General features: G+C 41.4%; 2 protein-coding genes across 2 annotated transcripts; one reads left to right on the top strand and one right to left on the bottom strand.

The window, feature by feature from the left end:
* The first annotated feature begins 1,673 nt into the window (after positions 1–1,673).
* On the top strand, positions 1,674–9,235 carry LOC130481130 (protein FAM133-like). Its single transcript, XM_056853830.1, has 6 exons — positions 1,674–1,809; positions 2,346–2,489; positions 4,256–4,308; positions 6,309–6,389; positions 7,884–7,976; positions 9,050–9,235. The coding sequence occupies exons 1-6, from the start codon at positions 1,698–1,700 to the stop codon at positions 9,098–9,100; spliced, it is 534 nt and encodes a 177-aa protein (XP_056709808.1). The 5' UTR covers positions 1,674–1,697; the 3' UTR covers positions 9,101–9,235.
* Positions 9,236–15,320: 6,085 nt separating this feature from the next.
* RD3 (RD3 regulator of GUCY2D) lies at positions 15,321–17,093 on the bottom strand. The gene is made up of 2 exons (XM_056853829.1): positions 16,796–17,093; positions 15,321–15,721 (listed from the first exon to the last, which is right to left on the bottom strand). The coding sequence occupies exons 1-2, from the start codon at positions 17,089–17,091 to the stop codon at positions 15,424–15,426; spliced, it is 594 nt and encodes a 197-aa protein (XP_056709807.1). The 5' UTR covers positions 17,092–17,093; the 3' UTR covers positions 15,321–15,423.
* Between the last annotated feature and the right edge of the window lie 811 nt (positions 17,094–17,904).

The following is a 17,904-nucleotide window of genomic DNA, read 5'->3' as shown; positions in this document are numbered from 1 at the left end:
AGGAGCAACACCGAAGGACAGTGTCTCTCAGTGTCAAGGGTGTAGGAAGAGTAAAATATAGTCAGAAAGGGGGTTTGAGCTGAATAATTGTCCAGCAAAATGTATCAAAGGGTAATGTGCGAATCGCTGTCCTGTAAGTATCGAGATAATGTCAAGTATCAAGATAATTATCAAGATGATGTGCTAATGAGGGTGTGGTGTGTTAATATGGAACCATTGTATCCTGAAGTGATCTGTTAATGTGTGAAATCCAAAGCGGTCCCTTTCACACATTAACAGATCACTTCAGGATACAATGGTTCCATATTAACACACCACACCCTCATTAGCACATCATCTTGATGCTTACAGGACACTGATTCGCACATTACCCTTTGGGGGGGCCGGCCAGAGGGAGCCCGGAGGTGGGAGGCGCCGACCCTGCCCCGAATGGCCTCCCGCCATTTCCCGGATGTGGGCTCCGGCCCTGTCCCGGCAGGCGGCGGCGCTGGGCGTTGTGGTTCCGGGTTCCCGGAGAGCCGCGGCGGTTGCTGCTTGTCGGCCTTCGCCGTGGCCGCGGGGCAGGCCGGGGCTGCCTCTGCCGGCTACCCCCCCTCCCCTCCTCCCCCCCTCCGGCGCCTTGCGGGCCCCTCCGCGCATGCCTGGACCACCCCCTGCTTCTTCGGGCGCTGTGGGAACAATAATACGTCGCCTTTCTGGCGGAAACGGGGGAGGAGAGTCGCGACCCGGGAGAGCCTGTGAGAGGTGCTCGAGCCTCGCGTACCGGGGCGGGGGGGGGCGGGCGAGTGGGGTCGCGCGACATTTTTTGTGTCCACGGAGAGTTTTCCTCGCGCCAACGAGGGGGCGGCCCTTGAAATGCGTTCGCGCCTCGTACGAAGAGCCACGCCAACCCGGGATCGCTGCCCTAGCAGCTACCCCCACTTTGCCCCCATGGCGAAGATTGCTGCTATAGGCAGCCGAGGGGGATTTGGCGGGACTTCCCTCATGAATGACCCCCGGGGCATAGCCACGGGCCGCTGTTTCGTGACGAGCCTCTGCACACGGTGGCCGAGTTGCAAGCCTGGGAGAGGGGCCCGTTGCACTGTGGTGTGGGCATTTATATGAATTCTAAAATAATGGTTCGGACGTGTTAAGGAACAGTTAACTTGGCCGTAAGTCTAGTGTATGCCCAGAATTGAAAAGGTGTAACGTACAGTACAAATATTTAAAGTATATACTTGTGTGGTGTTGCTAAGAGAAGACTTTCAACTGCCCCATGAGGTAAAGTGGGGGATTTATAGGTATCTAATGCAATACTCAAATCTTTGCAATGACTACTCTGGCTTGTTAGCTTGTGTTTATGCAGTGGAGAGTTTCCAGATCCAGGGAATAAACTTGCATTTCTTAAAGTGCTATGATAACATATTTCTTGGCAGAATTGGACACAGATAGAAACTCAGATTAGGGACTAGAGTTGGATTGACCTGTTCAAAAGAAGAGTTCTGATATATTTACTGCCATGGAAATTGTGTCTGAAACCATTGTACAGCTATAAAATGTTAGATAACCTCATATTTATTAACTATTTACATTTGTTTGTAGGTGTTGCTAGCTGAGCACAATTTGTTGTATCATGTTTAGATTAGACTCTTGTTTCAGCTCTTGGTAATTTAAGTGCACTAAGGGCCTCTGGGTAGTTTCCTCGTCTTTCATGAAAAATGTTTTTGACAGTGGTGATGGTCTGTATGTGTTTCACAGATATGGATGACAGGCATGAAGAGAAATGTGGGACACTATGTGCTACCTCACAAGAGAAAACAAAAGTCAGAGGTAAGATCAGTCGCTGAGTTTGTGATAAGAAGCTTCTAGAGAGCATATTGCAGTTTTATGGTTCTGCATGCAAGTAGCATTATGGTTTGGTTCCAGTTTAGGCTAAGGCTCATTCATATGGATATTACGTAAGTCGATTTGTTCAGGTGTCTTCCAGATCTTATAAATGTGTTCCTTTGGAGTCCTCTTGAAGATTTTTGAGAGCATTTTGAGCCATGATTTCTGTTGGAAGTGCTCCTGAGCGATCTGCCATGCTCTTATCGTTGAAATGTCAGCTTGCATCATTTGCAGAATATAAAAAATTGTCACATGAATTGGTTTCATTGTTTGGAATTCCTTCAGCAACAGAGAACCGAAGAAGAAACTGCAGGGATTATTTAATATTTATTAATTTATCGTTTATCTCATTAATATTTACTTTCTCAGAGTAGTTAAACAGCATAAAAATTGTAATAAAACATTTTAAAACAAATGTCTGAAACTAAAACATAATTAAAATCCTAATCCTTTATCCCTTATTTTATTCGTTCTTCCAGAGAGAGAGAGAAGGAAACGGAAACGCAGCAGAAGTAGATCATCATCCATTTCCTCCACCACGTCGTCCAGTTCCTCTGCATCTTCCTCTTCAAGTTCTTCGAGATCATCTGCTTCACATAGCAGAAGCAGTTCTAGTAGTAGAGGTAAAATTGTGCTGTGCTGATCTTTTTTTCTAAGTGTGTTACACATCCAGTAATTCAGCAAATGTTGCCAACTGCCAAACCCAGTATAAACAGTTACCTGGATTGCTAGGAAGTTGTGCGCTTGTCCTGTTTGGTGTTTCAGGATGTTCCACATGTAAAGTGCAGCCGCTTGGATGGAGCTGGCCTGATGTTGTAATGAGCACTGGAGCTTTGTGTTGTGCAAAATTTTCAGTGAGCACATAGAGGTCTCTCACGCTTAAGAAACAGCTGAATTGCGCTTAAGAAACAGCTGAATTGCGCCTACCCCATAATGTGTCTTGTGGGGAGTGGAAGGGAAGGTGATTGTAAGTGGTATTGAGACTCCTTAAAAGGTAGAGAAAATCAGCATATAAAAACCAGCTCTTCTTCTTCTTGGTCAGGGGTGGGGAACCTTTTTTCCACCAAGGGCCATTTGGATATTTATAACATCATTCGCGGGCCATACAAAATTATCAGCTTAAAAATTAGCCAACCAAGCCCCAAGCAGGCAGCTGCCCTAGATGACCCCCCCATGGGGGAAAGCAGACAGGCATCCAACCGTTGGTGCACTCGCCCACCTGGTGGCACAAGATGGTCTGTTGCACCAGCTGGGCGTAGCCGTCCAGCCGCACGCCGGAGTTGCTCCTGCTCTGCATGGTCGGGGCCAGATTCTACAGCCGGCTCCTGCTACCTCCGCCTGCAGGGATGAAATGAGGACACACTGGCTAAGAACTCTCCCCCCCCTGCATTCTGGCCCTGCCCCCTTAAACCCCTCCATTGTCGCCACTTCCGCCCCCAGTCCTCTTGTAATACAGAGGGAATACGTTTCTCCATGGCCTGGGTGGGAAAGGGTTAACACAGTTTCTTGGGTGGTCCTAGCAGCTCCATAGCTAATGACTCTTCTGCAAGGGGGAAAAAGGTTCCTTTTCTCGGCAAAACAAACTCACATCTGCCTTGAATAGAGGCTATTCTTGTCCACGGGAGGAGGCGGATCGCCAGTCTTAGATCCTTCTGAGATAGAGATCTGCCAGGACCCATGAAGGGCCAGACCAAATGATTTCGCAGGCCTTAAATGGCCCCCGGGCCTGACGTTCCCCACCCCTGTTCTTGGTATTTACGGTTCCACAGAGAGATTTGGGTCTGGTCCAGGTTCTTAATCCAGTGGTTACAAAGTACCTAGTTTGCAGCCCAACCCCACCTCTCCCAGTCATGCACATAACGTCACATGAGTACTTGCCTAAAGGCCCATATATGTAATGATCTGGTTTACAAAATTGTTCTTCCTTTTAAAAGAAGCAGAAAAATTGGGGGAATTGGGCACAGAATGCCAACTACACATGACATTATGGCCTTGTGTTTGGGCATGGGGTTCACCACCAGTGTTTGGCCATATGGACGTACGTTCACCACCACCACACAAAGACTGTCATTTAATGAAGATTGTCAAGTGCCTGAAGTTTATCCCCAGTTGGGAGGGAGAGATGCACATAGAGTAGTAGAAGGACTAAAAAATGGTAGAAGTGTGGAGCTTCAGCGTGAAACTCCAGTGTATAGAAGTTAAGTATCATGACTGTCCACCACAGCAAATTCTGGTCCATAGAAAATCTATTAGCCTTTGAAATACTTACTACAAGTGTGTGCATTTGCTGTAAAAGACTAACATGGCTCTTCCTTGAATGTGATTGTCAGTCTTGGCCTTTGTAAGTGCTTACTGTGAAGTCCCCTAACATGCTTTTTCAAAACTTTAGATTCTCCAAAATCAAAAGCAAAGAAGAGGAAAAAGGAAAAACATAACAAAAAGGTAAAACTAAAATTAATATAGGGATCAAGTGATAATCCATGTGTATATATAATCTGTATTTTTTGTAAATGAAAGGCTAATATGTATCAATTTTACTGCATATTGAGAGGGATGTTTTAGTCTCTTTATTCATAGATTCAGGCCCAATATGAGATGCACTCGAGCAACACAGTTGCTGTGGTGTCCTGACCAACTTCCTCTTAGCAATTTCACTCTGGTTGTAGATATATGACAAACTCCCGTGGGATAGTTTCTCTTTTTTTCACCCCTCTTCAAACTTCCCCTGATGACTGGTATGAGCTACAGTGTCATGTGAGAGCTGCTGATTTGCTGGTGACCTGAACTGGAAAAGAACAACTCATTATTCACTCAACTCACTAGTGTGTGTGTGTGTGTGTGTGTGTTAAGTGCCGTCAACTCACTAGAAACAGAGCTAAAGAGCTACTCAGCTATGGAAATATGGGGTCACGAGACTGCTTACAATTGGTTTGGGTGACAGTAAGGGAGAAGAGGTAAAGAAGGTTCCCCAGTCATCCTGGCTCTTGGGGGACACTAAACACAGTGAAGCAGTTGGGACGACAACTAGACTAATGATGGAAGAAGACTCAGGCCTTTCTATAAAGTTGATGTAAACTGTTTTTCCTCTGCCACCAAGTGTGTCTGCACAACGTCCAGTCCACAAAGTTGTTTCAAGTGGTTGCATCTAGGTCCGCAGAAGCAAATAGTGGACATTTCAGAATTTCACTGTGATTAGTTTACTGAACCCTCGCTGGACAAAATTGCTTGCATCCAATCCGACTTATTTACTGCATTATATACAGAAGTTCAGAATGTTCTTGAGGCTTCCGTTAATCAGATCTCAATGGGTCCTTTTTCAGCTGCCCTTGAAGATGGCTTGGAAATCCCAAGGGGCAGTGGCTCAGTGGTAGAGCATCTGCTTGGCATGCAGAAGGTCTCAGGTTCAGTCTCAGGTGTCTCCAGCTAAAGGATCAGGTCATAGGTGGTATGAAAGACCATGACCCAAGACCCTTGGAGAACTGCCTTCAGTCTATTGACCTTGATTGACCAATGGCCTTGGCAGTATATTCATTTTGCCTGTAGAGATTCTTCCTATCTATGAGATTTTTAATTTTTCCCATCTCTGTATATCTTCAATAATACTTGTCCAAACTTTTTGGTAGTTATCTTTATAAAGGTTGTCATTTTGTCCTGTTACATTTATTCCCAGATATTATATTGGTTTTTAGTAACAACACATTCTGTTATCTCTTCATCCTCTTCAGCTGCCGTCTTTCCCGTCTTCTTATATCCAGAATAAATTCCAAATTTATATATTTGTCCAATGTAGATTTCAAAGAGATATTTGGTTTTATCACTGAAGTCACAACATCATTCACATAATTTTTCATTTTAAAATCTTCTTTGTCTTTTTTATTCCATAAATCTTTGTATCTTGTCTAATTTTTATAGCGAATATTTCCATTGACAAAATGAGTAATATCGGTGGTATTAGACATCCTTGTCACGTTCCTTTTGCTATTTCAGTTTTTTCCATTGAAGATCTTGCTTGCTGTTTAGTATAAATACTTTGCATCCAGTTTAAACATATTTTGTAGGACTTTCATTAAAAATGCCCAAAATATTTCATCAAAAGCTTTTTCTGAATCTAAGAACATTTCTCTCTTCCTCTTGCAATATTCAATTACATTCAGTAAATGTCTGATATTATCATTCAGGTGTCTTCCTGGAACAAACCCCATTTGATCTTCATGGATTAAATCTGGAATATATCTTAGTCTTTCAGCCATGATTGTTGTGATTTTCTTTTGTACTTTTAAATGTTTGAGTGACTGCTGATCGTTGGCTTATATTTATTTTATATTCATTTAAAATGATTCCTAAGCTGCCTTGAGTATTTATCTGTATATTGAAAGTAAGGCTATAAACCTTTATAAGAAAATGTTACTGATATTTTTGTGTTACTTTTAATATGTTTTTAGAAGAGGAAAAAAGATAAGTTGAAGAAAAAGAAGGAAAAGAAAAGGAAGAAAGAAAAGTCAGGACCTGTGCAGCTTTCTAAGGTGGGTCTGAGTTGCAACGGTTAGCAATTCTTTCAGTCCTCTTCCTTCATAGAACTAGACTAGTCAATCAATCAAATTTTATTTCGATACAATATCAGCTCTGAATAAAATCAAAATAAAATAATAAAAAGTTGATGGTTCTGGGAAGGATGATTCGAAGAAGAGGAGGAAAGGTCTTCTATGGGGAAAGGTTTTCAATCAGCCGTTTACGAATCCCACAAGACCGGAAGCAAAATTTGGCTACTTGAGTGGTTATCTCCCTAGAAGAGTCTGCTAAGAGAAAGGAAACTTTAGCTTCTTCACACCTCCCAGGAAAGGATGACAATACGGGGAGAGTGTACTGCGATCTTATATCGTTGTAGAAGGGACATTGCAGCAGAACATGTTCTATTGTTTCCACTTTCTCAGTTTTGCATGGGAATAATCATTGATGAAAGGGAGTATGAAGATACCTGCCTTCCAGGAGAGCTGAAAAATAGCACTGTATTGCTATTCTTACACAGAGGCTCCCATAAAAATAAGAGCAGCTGTGAAGAGTCATACCAATACTAGTCTAGCATCTTGTTTCACACAGCGGCCAATCAGATGTCCCCAGAAGACCTGCAGATGGGGCACAGAGGTCAAAACTTCTCCCTTCTGCCACCCGGCACTGGTATTCAGAAGGTTATTGTCTCGGAATATAGGGGTTCCGTTTAGTCATGGTGGCTAATGGTTATTGATAGACCTATCCTCCACAAATTTGTCTAACATTGCAATCTTACTCAAAGTTACTGCAGTCTGAAACCAAGGGCATTACAATACTGACCATTATGTTTTCAAAGCAGAGTTTAAGATTGAGTTGTTAGTGTCATAGAAGACACTATTATGGGTAAATGTATAATGAACGAAACAGTTTTTTTTTTAAAAATGGAAACCAGAAACTAAGCTGATTTAAGTTAGCAATAGAAATACTGTTTCCATGGAAACAGCCTGACAAAAATAGAGGGAAGATTTTTAAATACGACCCTGTAAAAACATTGTGATAGCTTCCTCTCTCAAAGCAAATTTCAGAGAAGAAAAAAATTAAATGGCTAATGTAACTGGGCATGAACATTCCTTTTCTACCTTGTCTTTGAAAGGCTCTAAAACTATTGTCACAATTTAGAAGATATTAAACTTGCTGGGGTGTTTTGATAGTAGCCCACTGATCAGCTCTTGGTGCTGCAGAATTGCTGAAGCTAAGCAAGCATGCGCCTGATTGTGAACCAGGAATGGTGATTACTAGGGCAGCAGCTAAGTCCCCACATCTGCCCAGTTTTTGCCTGCACACCCGCACAGTCAGCATGGTTCTACTCCACCGTATCTCTGCGTCATGCTGCCATGGGGCTTATTTGCTGTTCTAAGTGGTTTATGGACACAAGTGTGGCATAAATAGGCCAGAAGAGTTTTTGGAAAATGATTTGATTATGAATACTAGTAATTTACTGTTATGTACACTCATTTTTGTTGTTGTAGTACTTAAAAGATAAAAAGAAGAATCAAAACTACAGTATGATCACAGGAAAGAAAATTAAGATGAAAATAAAGAAGAGTAAAAAGGATAAAGAGGTAATGTTTCAAAAGGGGTTTTGTTACTGACAGAAAGGGGTATCATCTGTATTTATTGATGTGTAAATATTTAGCTCCAGTGTTAAAGATAATAAAGTGACTTAGAATTCTAAAATACTTTGCAGAATGCAATTACTCATAATCTAGTTTTACCTCTGTACCCTGATGTGGCTCTCCAGGAATTGTAATGTAGAGGCACAGTTTCATCCATATCATGATGATCATCTTAGCCCCACTGAATTTGGGGAAGAGCCATGGCTCAGTAGAGCATCTGCTTGGCATGCAGAAGGTTCCAGGTTCAATACCCAGCATCTCCAGTTAAAAGGATCAGGTAGTAGGTGAGGCAAAACACCTCTGCCTGAGACCCTGGATAGCCCCTGACAGTCTGTAGGCAGTACTGACCTTGGTCGACCAATGGCTGATTTCAGTATAAGGCAGCTTCGTGTGTGTGAGTGAATTGGTTGGGTGCGTCTTTTCATGCATGGTGATCTGGGCCACCAACTGTTCGATGTGACTAGTTGTCCTTATCTACAACTGGTTTAGGGTCATAGTTTTTTTTCATAATGTCCTATTGCTTTTGTAAAAATGCCTCTGTATCTCAAAGCCCCCCTTCTAAGCCTTCAACATATAGTTTTTGTTCTAATTTTTTGGTTATAATACTAAAATGTTGCAATTCTCTACACAAGTCTGTATAAATCCCAGCATTTTGATAGAACTTAAACAGCCTGTGTTCAAAATTATTGGATTGCTGTCTGATCCTGCTTTTGTCTGCTCAGAAAGAGGTCTTTATGAATTCAGCAAGATTTGAGGTTAAGTATGCACAGGACTGCAGCCTTAATCTCTTGAGTGTTATGTAAATTCATACATCTAACACCCCACATTTGCAGACATAAATTCATATAATATGCAGAAAGTAAGTCTTAAAATCAGAAGGGCACTCTGAACGTAGAACCAAGCTGCAAACTGGATTGTGAATACTTGGAGCTAGTTTGAGGTGGGGGTGGGGGAAGAAGTGTGTGTCATTTTTTAATGTGTACTTTAAGTCTTTTAATGACTGGCTTTCTCATTTGTAGCGAGACAGAAACCGTGCTGAGCTCCTTGATTTCTTGAACTCTGCTTTGTAGTGAACGTTCTACTAAGCAAGGACCAGTAAGTCTTTCAAATCATTTGGTGATCCTGCTTCCCAAAGCACCAAATACAAGCTCACAGTGAGGGCTGGAAGAACCCAATGTGTGACAAGCTGAAACTGTCTTGCTGGGAAGATAACGTACCTCCTTCACGACAGGCGAAGTAAAGAATTTGGCAATTTGTCAAGAACTGTGTTGCCCCCCCCCCATTTTTCTCTGGTGACTGCTTAAAAATTGTATGATACTGAAAATTCTCTAAAGTTAGATGACATCTTTGTATTTGCTGTACATATTGCAGCCAGCATATACAAATTTACCATCAGTTGTCCTTTTGTCATTTTTCATGTTAAAGCTGAGTCCTTGCAAATAAGCTGTTCAAAAAGAAGCCTATCTGTGTATAGATATTTTAGTATTAAGTATATTTGTTGTAAACAGCAAAGCATCTTTCTATCTTGTGTTTACTATAGAGAACTGAATACAACAATACTTCTTGAATCATTGTTTTTCAGTGTAATGTGTGTTCATTTGACAGTTGGTATCTGCCTTGTGGCTGATTATTAACTAGGTGCTAGGATTTCAGATACAATATTTTGGGAAGACATAATCATTATGTGAATATGTAAAGGGAGGGGGTGTTGTATCGACAACTGTGATTGCTTTTTGGTCTAATTGTTATAGTCTATGTTCTAGTCTCTCTTAAGGAGTGCTATCTGTATAGGTACATACTACAAAAATCCCAGTGGGCCAAATTCAGAAAAGTTGCACTGTATGTCAGAAAGACTTCAGAAGAAGACTGGGCACGTATTATGACACCACAGTATATAGTCTTCTATTTTAGAAGAAAATACAAATAAAATCCATTGCTTCTGAATTTAATCTAAATTGTAAATTCACTATTATTTTTTAAAGTCTTGCTACGCTAAACCCAAGTAGCCTGAAATCAAAGAGTGTACCTAAGATTATATAGAAACCTGGGGTGGAATTAAATGTGATGTTGGTGACAGGTTGCCACCCAGAACAGCAAACATATATTTTCTTTATCTGACATTTGGTAGGTAAAATATGCAATGTCACATCTCTCCCTCCCCTTAGCTTATGGGTATTTTGCCTTGCTTGTGATCTTGAAGACCTGAGGCCTAATTATCAGAGTACTGCTTAATATGAAGCTGAGGAGGTGCCGATGGGACCAGCCCCCAAATTATCTCTGCTTCCTAACTCCAAATAGGCTTTACGAGCCAGGCATATGTGGTGGTGGATAGTACTGTCAAGTCGCAGCCGACTCATGACGACCCAATAGGGTTTTCAAGGCAAAGGACGTTCAAAGGTGGTTCGCCATTGCCTGCCTCTGTGTAACAACCCTGGTATTCCTTGGAGGTCTCCCATCTAAATACTAACCACAGCCGACCCTGCTTAGCTTCTGAGATCTGATGAGATCAGGCTAGCTTCACCATTCAGGTCAGGGCAATGTACAGTGCAGCATTTCAAAAGGTATACATTTTCACAACCAGCATTTGGTGAAACAGTTCAAGTTTAACAGAAGAGGGCACCCTCTACCTGTAAATGAATTGGGGATGGAATTTAAATAGAATGCAGGTGCAGTGAAAAGTGTACTGAATATTTTGTTTTTCTTTGCAGCTGAAGCTGCCTTTATATCAAGTCAAGCCACTGGTCCGTCTGGCTCAATATTATCTATTCTGTGGCAGTGGTTTTGCAGGAAAAGATCTTCCATCACCTGCTACTGGAGATGCCAGGAACTGAAGACAGGCCATTCTGCAAACTATGCTAACCTGAGCCACAGTCCATCCACTCTTAAAGAGAAATTATGAAAATCTTTCATAAATAGAATTTCTTTTAGAAATGAGCTCATTTATGTGCTCTCCCATATTTTCAAACTCAGATATTATTCCTACCCTAATATAGTTTTGATGAACCTCCAACTTTTCTTCCTTGCTTATTTGCCCAGGTTCTTCACAGGCTGGGCTGGCTAACAACTGTCACAGAATGGAGACTGGACCTACTTTCTGTCATGAGGGTATCTTTGTCTTCTGGGGAATAAGGCGGTCAGGCCACTCATCATAGTCTTCCCTTTTTTTCAGCCTTCTTGCATCTAAGTTGTATGGCAGCTGTTTCACTGACAAGCTCTGCCTGCTTTGATAGGATGCTATCAGCAAGGGAGTGGGGTTTGCTGCCAAAACATGTTGCAGTTAGCAAAACATTGCATATGCTATAAGCCAAGTGTTCTCTGCTGCACATAATTATTTGTCATATAGATTCCAAATGAATAAAGATGGTATCTGGCATATGTATTGTTTATCACTGCTGTGCAGTCTAGACACAGATGTATTAACTAATTTAATATTTATGCGAAGGAAATCCTTAATACCAAGTTCATTAAAATAATCTTCAAGCCTCATTAAATTACTGATCCAGACACTTAAGTGTTGTCTTGTGACTTTTAGAAGACAATTTCTTGCTTGTGCATTTATTTAATCTAAGAACATGGCCTCGCGAGAAAGTATTGATCCAAAAATGGTCACAATCAAAGTTATTACAATGACGTGGTAGATGACTGCAATTGACTAGGAACTACTTTGTTCAAAATTGCTGGTGATAACAAATGTCCTGCATGAGAGAATTTGTTGACTGATTCATTTGATTTTTTAAATGTAAGTAGATACTTCCAGTTTCAGAGGGATGTGCATGTTAAAGGCAATCACAAGATTTATTGCTTAGTGTTTCTATGGTCTCCTTTTGTTTTTTTACTACCTATTGAATTTGGTTCATGCTTTACGTTTGGTAAGACTGAAGAAATGTTGAGAACTAGCAGTACTTAAAGCTACTACCTACCATGGAAATATTATGAAGGCAATAATTCCTTTTATCTGAGGGGGCGTGGAATTATTGATAGCCATGGCAAGTAGCTTGTTTCGGTCCTTCAAATTCCTAATTTCCATCAATCCACAGCTGGTTTAAACATATTAAGGAGAGATGGTTTCCTGGCCTGCAAAGCTGTATTGGCCTCTACCATGTCACACCCCAACATCCTGTCTTCAGAGTTATCAGAGCATTTGAACGATGAGTATATCAAACCTTGCTTTTCTGTGGTGTGCAGTATAATTTGTGTACGCCTTTCCCTTTGATAAGTCCCACACACCATTGAGCAGTTTGAAGTCTTCATCCAGCCTAAAGAAATGGCTTTCCTCCAACTTAAATGGCTCTTACTCCAATTCAGCCACCACTTAACTTGAAGGAAGGCTCCCTAGAGAATAGCTGGATCCAGCCAGTTTTTCCACTGGTACAAAGAGAAGTAGGGAGGGGGTCCCCCTTGACCACCAAAAACAATGCTGGAGAATTATGGGACCTAGGCGGAGAGAAGCCATGTGACAGGCTGTAAAAAGGAGGAAAGTTGGGCAAAACAGAGCAAGATTCCATATCAGAGTGGAGATTTGAACCTGGCTCTCCCAGATCCTAGTCACATGAGCCACACTATGCCACTCATATATAAAATTGTTGATCTTTTAAGATGGTGTTCCTATATCCCATAAGTACTTAGCATATCTATTTTGTTTTTCTTCTTTAAACATATCTTATTTTCTATGCTGCAATAAGAGGAATTATGTTAGGAAGCCTCCCTTGTTTTAAATAGTGCTCAGTCTCAATAAAATATGGCAACATCAGAAACAATACTGAGGGTACTAACAAACAGCAGTACGTAAAAATCAATGAAAAGGACAACCAAATTTAAAGAATGTATTTCAGAATTTAATACAATACACATGTATAGATACACGAATAGATAGAAAACTTGGTCATGTGACTTGTTAGAAAATGGCTTTTCATGCTTGTTGGTTTCTTTTATGATTAGCCTCTAAACACAACTGGGGAGGGGGGAACACACAAATACAAGAACTAGACAGAAAATAAATCTGTTCTACCCCAAAAAACTTGACTTTTAAAAAGTGCCCTATCGACAATAAACCATTAATAGATTCAGCTGAGCTAGCCCTTCCCCCACCTTCTCAGTGTCCACTTCTGTGCCCTGAGGGGGGGAAAGCAAGAGAGGAGAACCCTAAGCCAGGAAGCCACCGTCAGCTTCTAATTTTAGCTGTACAAGTCTCTTTACGTAAAACACAGAGCTTAGGAAAAACCTTAAATAAATATTCAGAGGCATAGAAAAATGGCATAGCAACTGTATGATTGTCAACATTTTGATCTCTTCCTCTGAACCTGAGTTTAAATGGTCTGTTTCAAATGAGATGTAATGTGCAAGCCCTGAGTTGTTTTTTTAAAAATGCAAGTTGCTGGTGTTTTGAGAAAAAACCCTTTGTCTGGAAAGACTTTTAAAAAATCGCGTATCCGCACTGTCCTGTTTTGCTTGTAGAGCAAAATCTAGCAAAATCATTCCAGGAGAAATTTTAGCAGTAGCCTAATAGGTCGCCTAGCCCTCTCTCATCAGAGCTTGCAGAGTCAGCCATGCTTAGTACTTGGATGAGAGACCGCCAAGGAAGCCTGGGGTTGCTATGCAGAGGAAGGCAATGGCAAACCACTTCTGCTTATCTCTTGCCTTCAAAACTCCATGATCCTGAGGTCATCATTAGTTGGTTGAGACTTGAGAGTACTCAATTATTTATTACCTGAAGCACTTTAACCTTGGATGCCCCTTTCACCTTCAAGGGTCACCTGAAGTTTTAAGAGATCAGATCTCTCACATTTCAACAACAGCTGACGCCTAGCCTTGGCTTCAAAAACCATCCTGAAGATTACAAACATGCCCATAGTATTCTGTGCAAATGGCAGAATGAGTCAGATTCAACCACAGTTATGTCCTTTAAAAGTGCCATTGATTTCAATGGAGACTTAAACCACAACTTACAATCTCTCCTATTGCTATCAATGGCACTTCAGTTTTGCCTGGATCATGCCCTATGTGTGCAAATTCAGGCAATGGTAAGATTGCAATAAAAAAGCCTGTTTAAAGTAAAGCCCTGGCTTAAGTTTCTCTTTCCAGTAAGGAAAAGTAGATTAAAATGAGGTCATGTTCAGAAATCCATTCTAACTAGGGTTGCATTTTGTGCGCCATGAATACACACAACTGGGCAGCTTCCATGTGTATCAGTGTTGTTCAGAAACAAATATATTTCTTCTAGAAGAGAAGCACAGCCCACCAGAAAGTTCCCAATTATCTCAAAACAAGGGATATAAGTACAGCAGCAACAGCTTTAGAGTTGCATCACAGAAATGGTGCACTGCTCCTTTTCCCTCTTACCTAGAGCCAGAAACAAGACAGAGAGAAGACTTCCATAGCACAGAACTGCATATAGGATTCATCTTCACCAGGAGACATTCAACACAGGCAAGTGGCTGATTAAAAGCAAGGGTGTATCAGGCTGGGATCATCTATTGGTTTCCAAAGAGGAAAAATCACCCAAAACAAATAAATTACAAATAACCTTTAACTGATCAATAGTATGCAGAGAGGTCCACAAATTTCGACTGGCCATAGTAATCAATCACTGTTCCTAACAATCAGTGAGATTCTTTTTTATGCTTCCTACACCACAAGGCAAAAGTAAGCATGTCTCTTTAGTATCTGATGCCCAGAAAGGAAATTTCATAGAGGACAACCAGTTGCTGGGATGGGTGGTGTAGTCCCTCCAGCCCCTAATAGTGAGGTTGATGATGTTCCAGCGGAAGACACAGATGGGCACTGTTTGGGAAGTGGCACACATTGCCTCTGCCGGCTTTATAAGGAAGTTACTCATTGTAAGGGGGTGGGGGTTACTTGAAGATTAATGGTCACCAGAAATAAATTCTGGGTCCCCACTGTGCAACTGTATTTGTGGGCCCCTGGATATGCTAATTAATTTCTGTCAGGGACTGCTGAAGTGAATAATGTATAGATGTGCATCAGCTCCAGTTCCTATGGACACAATGAGAGAGGGAGGCATCTATACACAGGATAAACAGACACATGGGGCTGATTCTCATAACCACTTTTCTGGACTTCTTTTTCAAGCTTTGGAAAACAAAATTACTAGGCTGTATTGAATTTTTTTACCCACATCATAGCACACAAAGCTGTCAATTTGTATTTGTGAGGCCAATCCATATGAATGATTCACCTTGCACACATTTCTTTGACCGCACAACAGAACTCCAGATACATGGATTAAAAGAAGCCCTCAAAGTGTTCATGCAAATTCATCGACAGAAAAGGGTGAACTGGATAGAAGACAAAAATGACACACTGATCCAATTGGGTAATAAATAAATAAATACAATGGTCTGTCTCTATAATCTTATTGTTATAAGTAATCAAGTCAGTAATCCCTGGTGTTCCTGAACTCTGGCATGCTCCATACTCTCCTGGTTGGATCAGTGCCTCTCTCAACATCTTCTGAAATGGTCTTGATGTTGCTGCTGAATGGGGAAATCCTGGAACGGGGTTTGAAAGTTGTGAGGGAAAGGCTGGTTTTGTGTTTTGTGTTCCACTGCCTAGCAAGCTTCTTTGCCTCTTCCTCCTCTTTCATCTTCTCAATGACTTCATGTAGAGCAGAACGGAACAGCCGAGATACTTCCAGTGCTTCTGGTTCATATTCAGCAATGAGTTGCCGGAATCTGAGGGATGATAAAAGTCAACTAGTTTACAATGTTAGAATGACGGGAAAGGCACCAGTCTATGTGCTTTAATTCACATATACTGAATTTAGACTCCCCTTAAGAAGGAAATGGAGGGTGATTCTTTTTATAATATAAAAATTATGTTAGTTTCATTACAATGATAATGGAGAGGTATTAAGCCAGTCTACATTTTGCCACCCAGAATTTTTAATAAAGAAATATTTATTTTAAAAGTGCTGTTTAAACAGCAGAATAGGAATAAATGGACAGTTCGCTCAATGGAGGGAAGCAGTGGATCCCGCAAGGACTGTTTATTGGAACTGGTGCTATTGAACTTGTTTAGAAATGATCTGGAAATGGGGGAGAGCCCAGGAACTATCTAGCCATGTTTTTGAATCTGTATCCAAAACTTTCAATAAACCTGAAAGATACTTCCTTTTCAAAACATCTACTGGGAATATACTTCCCCTTTTCCCATTCTTTCTCAAGAACCATGAATAAATATAGATCACAGAATGATGCAACTTAAAAATTTAACAAAGGTAACAATATTCAAACAATAGTCAAATACGTGATTGAGAATCTACAGCCCAAATGCTGTGACCAGTATTTTTACAGGGGGTGATCTCAATGAGTCCCTCACTCCCATCCTGTGCCAGTTACATTGGGTGCAAGTGTGCTTCCACTTGGGGGCTTTCAGGGAAGGGAAAGAGGAAATATTGCAGGAGGAGAAAATGAATACCCTCCCCACAAGTCCTTGCAGGTCCCCCGCTTGTAAATTTATAACAGTCAAAGTACTAGATCTTGGTTTTTCTCTTAGGGCCACTTTCACATACTAACCAAATATGTAAACGAAATATGCAACAGGGAACAAAAGAAAGACTCATCAGTACCACATGTACACAGGCACAAACCACTGTGAAACATATAGCATTCCCCTCATTTTGCGAAAACTCATATTGAGGAATAAGAATTGAAATCCCAGGCCGCCCATATAGGAATTCTCATCACAGTCCTGAATTTTCATGACAAACACAAAGAAGTTCTTGATCACTGAAGGCTTCATCATACCTGAAAACAACAGGACCACAGTAGGAGGGGTGTATTTTGGAACACAAGTCTTCCAGTTGCAGACGTTCCCCTGGACTGATATCATAGCTGAGCTTCTGGTAGTTAATCAGCCAGCTGTAGTCCACACCTGTCTTTACCTTGCGGTACTCATTCTCTCTGTCCCGCTGCTGTTTCTCAGCTTCCTTGATTTGCCAGCCCAGCTCCATCATTAGGGTTTCTATCACCATTTCTGTGGGGCTCCTTTGAGACATTCGTCTTGGGGGATCATTCCACCTGAACCACGACGTCAGCGACATGGTCTCTGTAAAGGGCAAATGGAAGGTTACAACGTATTCATGTTTTCAACTGGAAAAGTGAATGTTTCAGATTTTGGGCTTGCACATACTGGGTCCAAATACCCAAGAATATGGAGTAAAGTTCATATTCTGATAAAAGTGAATGATCAGAAATAAGGAGTGCTGCTCCTCCCCACCATTTCACCCCTTCTGGAAACCACAGCAGTGTTCAGATGGGGAAGAGCTACAGAAGAGCTCTTCTCACAGGGTAGAAGTACTTCTGATGTTACCCTCGTGGTATGTAAAAAGAGCCCTGCTGGATCTATGTTGTACGTCTAGTCCATAATCTTGTTTCCCCAAGTAGCTAACCAATTGCCCTGGAGCCCCAACAAACAAACATGTATGAAGTTCTCTTATACTGAGTCACACCACTCTGACTGGTGGTAGCTCTCAGGTGGAGGAAGGTCTTTCACATCGACAGACCCTTTTAACTGGAGATGCTGGGGATTGCAGTTGGGACTTTGTACATGTAAAATAGATACTCTACCATTAAGCCATGACCCCACGCCCAACCAAGGCTCCCCAGCGTTGCCTCCTAGCACTGGCATTCGGAGGTTTATTGTCTGTGAATGTCAAGGTTCCCTTTAGTTACTGTAGCTAGTAGTCATTGATGGACCTATCCATGAATCTAATCCCCTTTTCAAGCCATCTATGCTAGAGGCCATGACCGAACACACAAGCAGTGAATTCCCAAATGTGATTACTTGTTGAATAAATAAGAACTAATCTTTGTCCATCCTGAATCTGTCGCCCAACAACTTAAATGAGTTCCCC

Source organism: Euleptes europaea, chromosome 7 (genome assembly GCF_029931775.1).
Source record: "Euleptes europaea isolate rEulEur1 chromosome 7, rEulEur1.hap1, whole genome shotgun sequence".
Classification (NCBI taxonomy): Eukaryota; Metazoa; Chordata; class Lepidosauria; order Squamata; family Sphaerodactylidae; genus Euleptes; species Euleptes europaea.
Note: the sequence above shows the minus strand (reverse complement) of the source record. Positions and strands in the feature narration are given on the sequence as shown.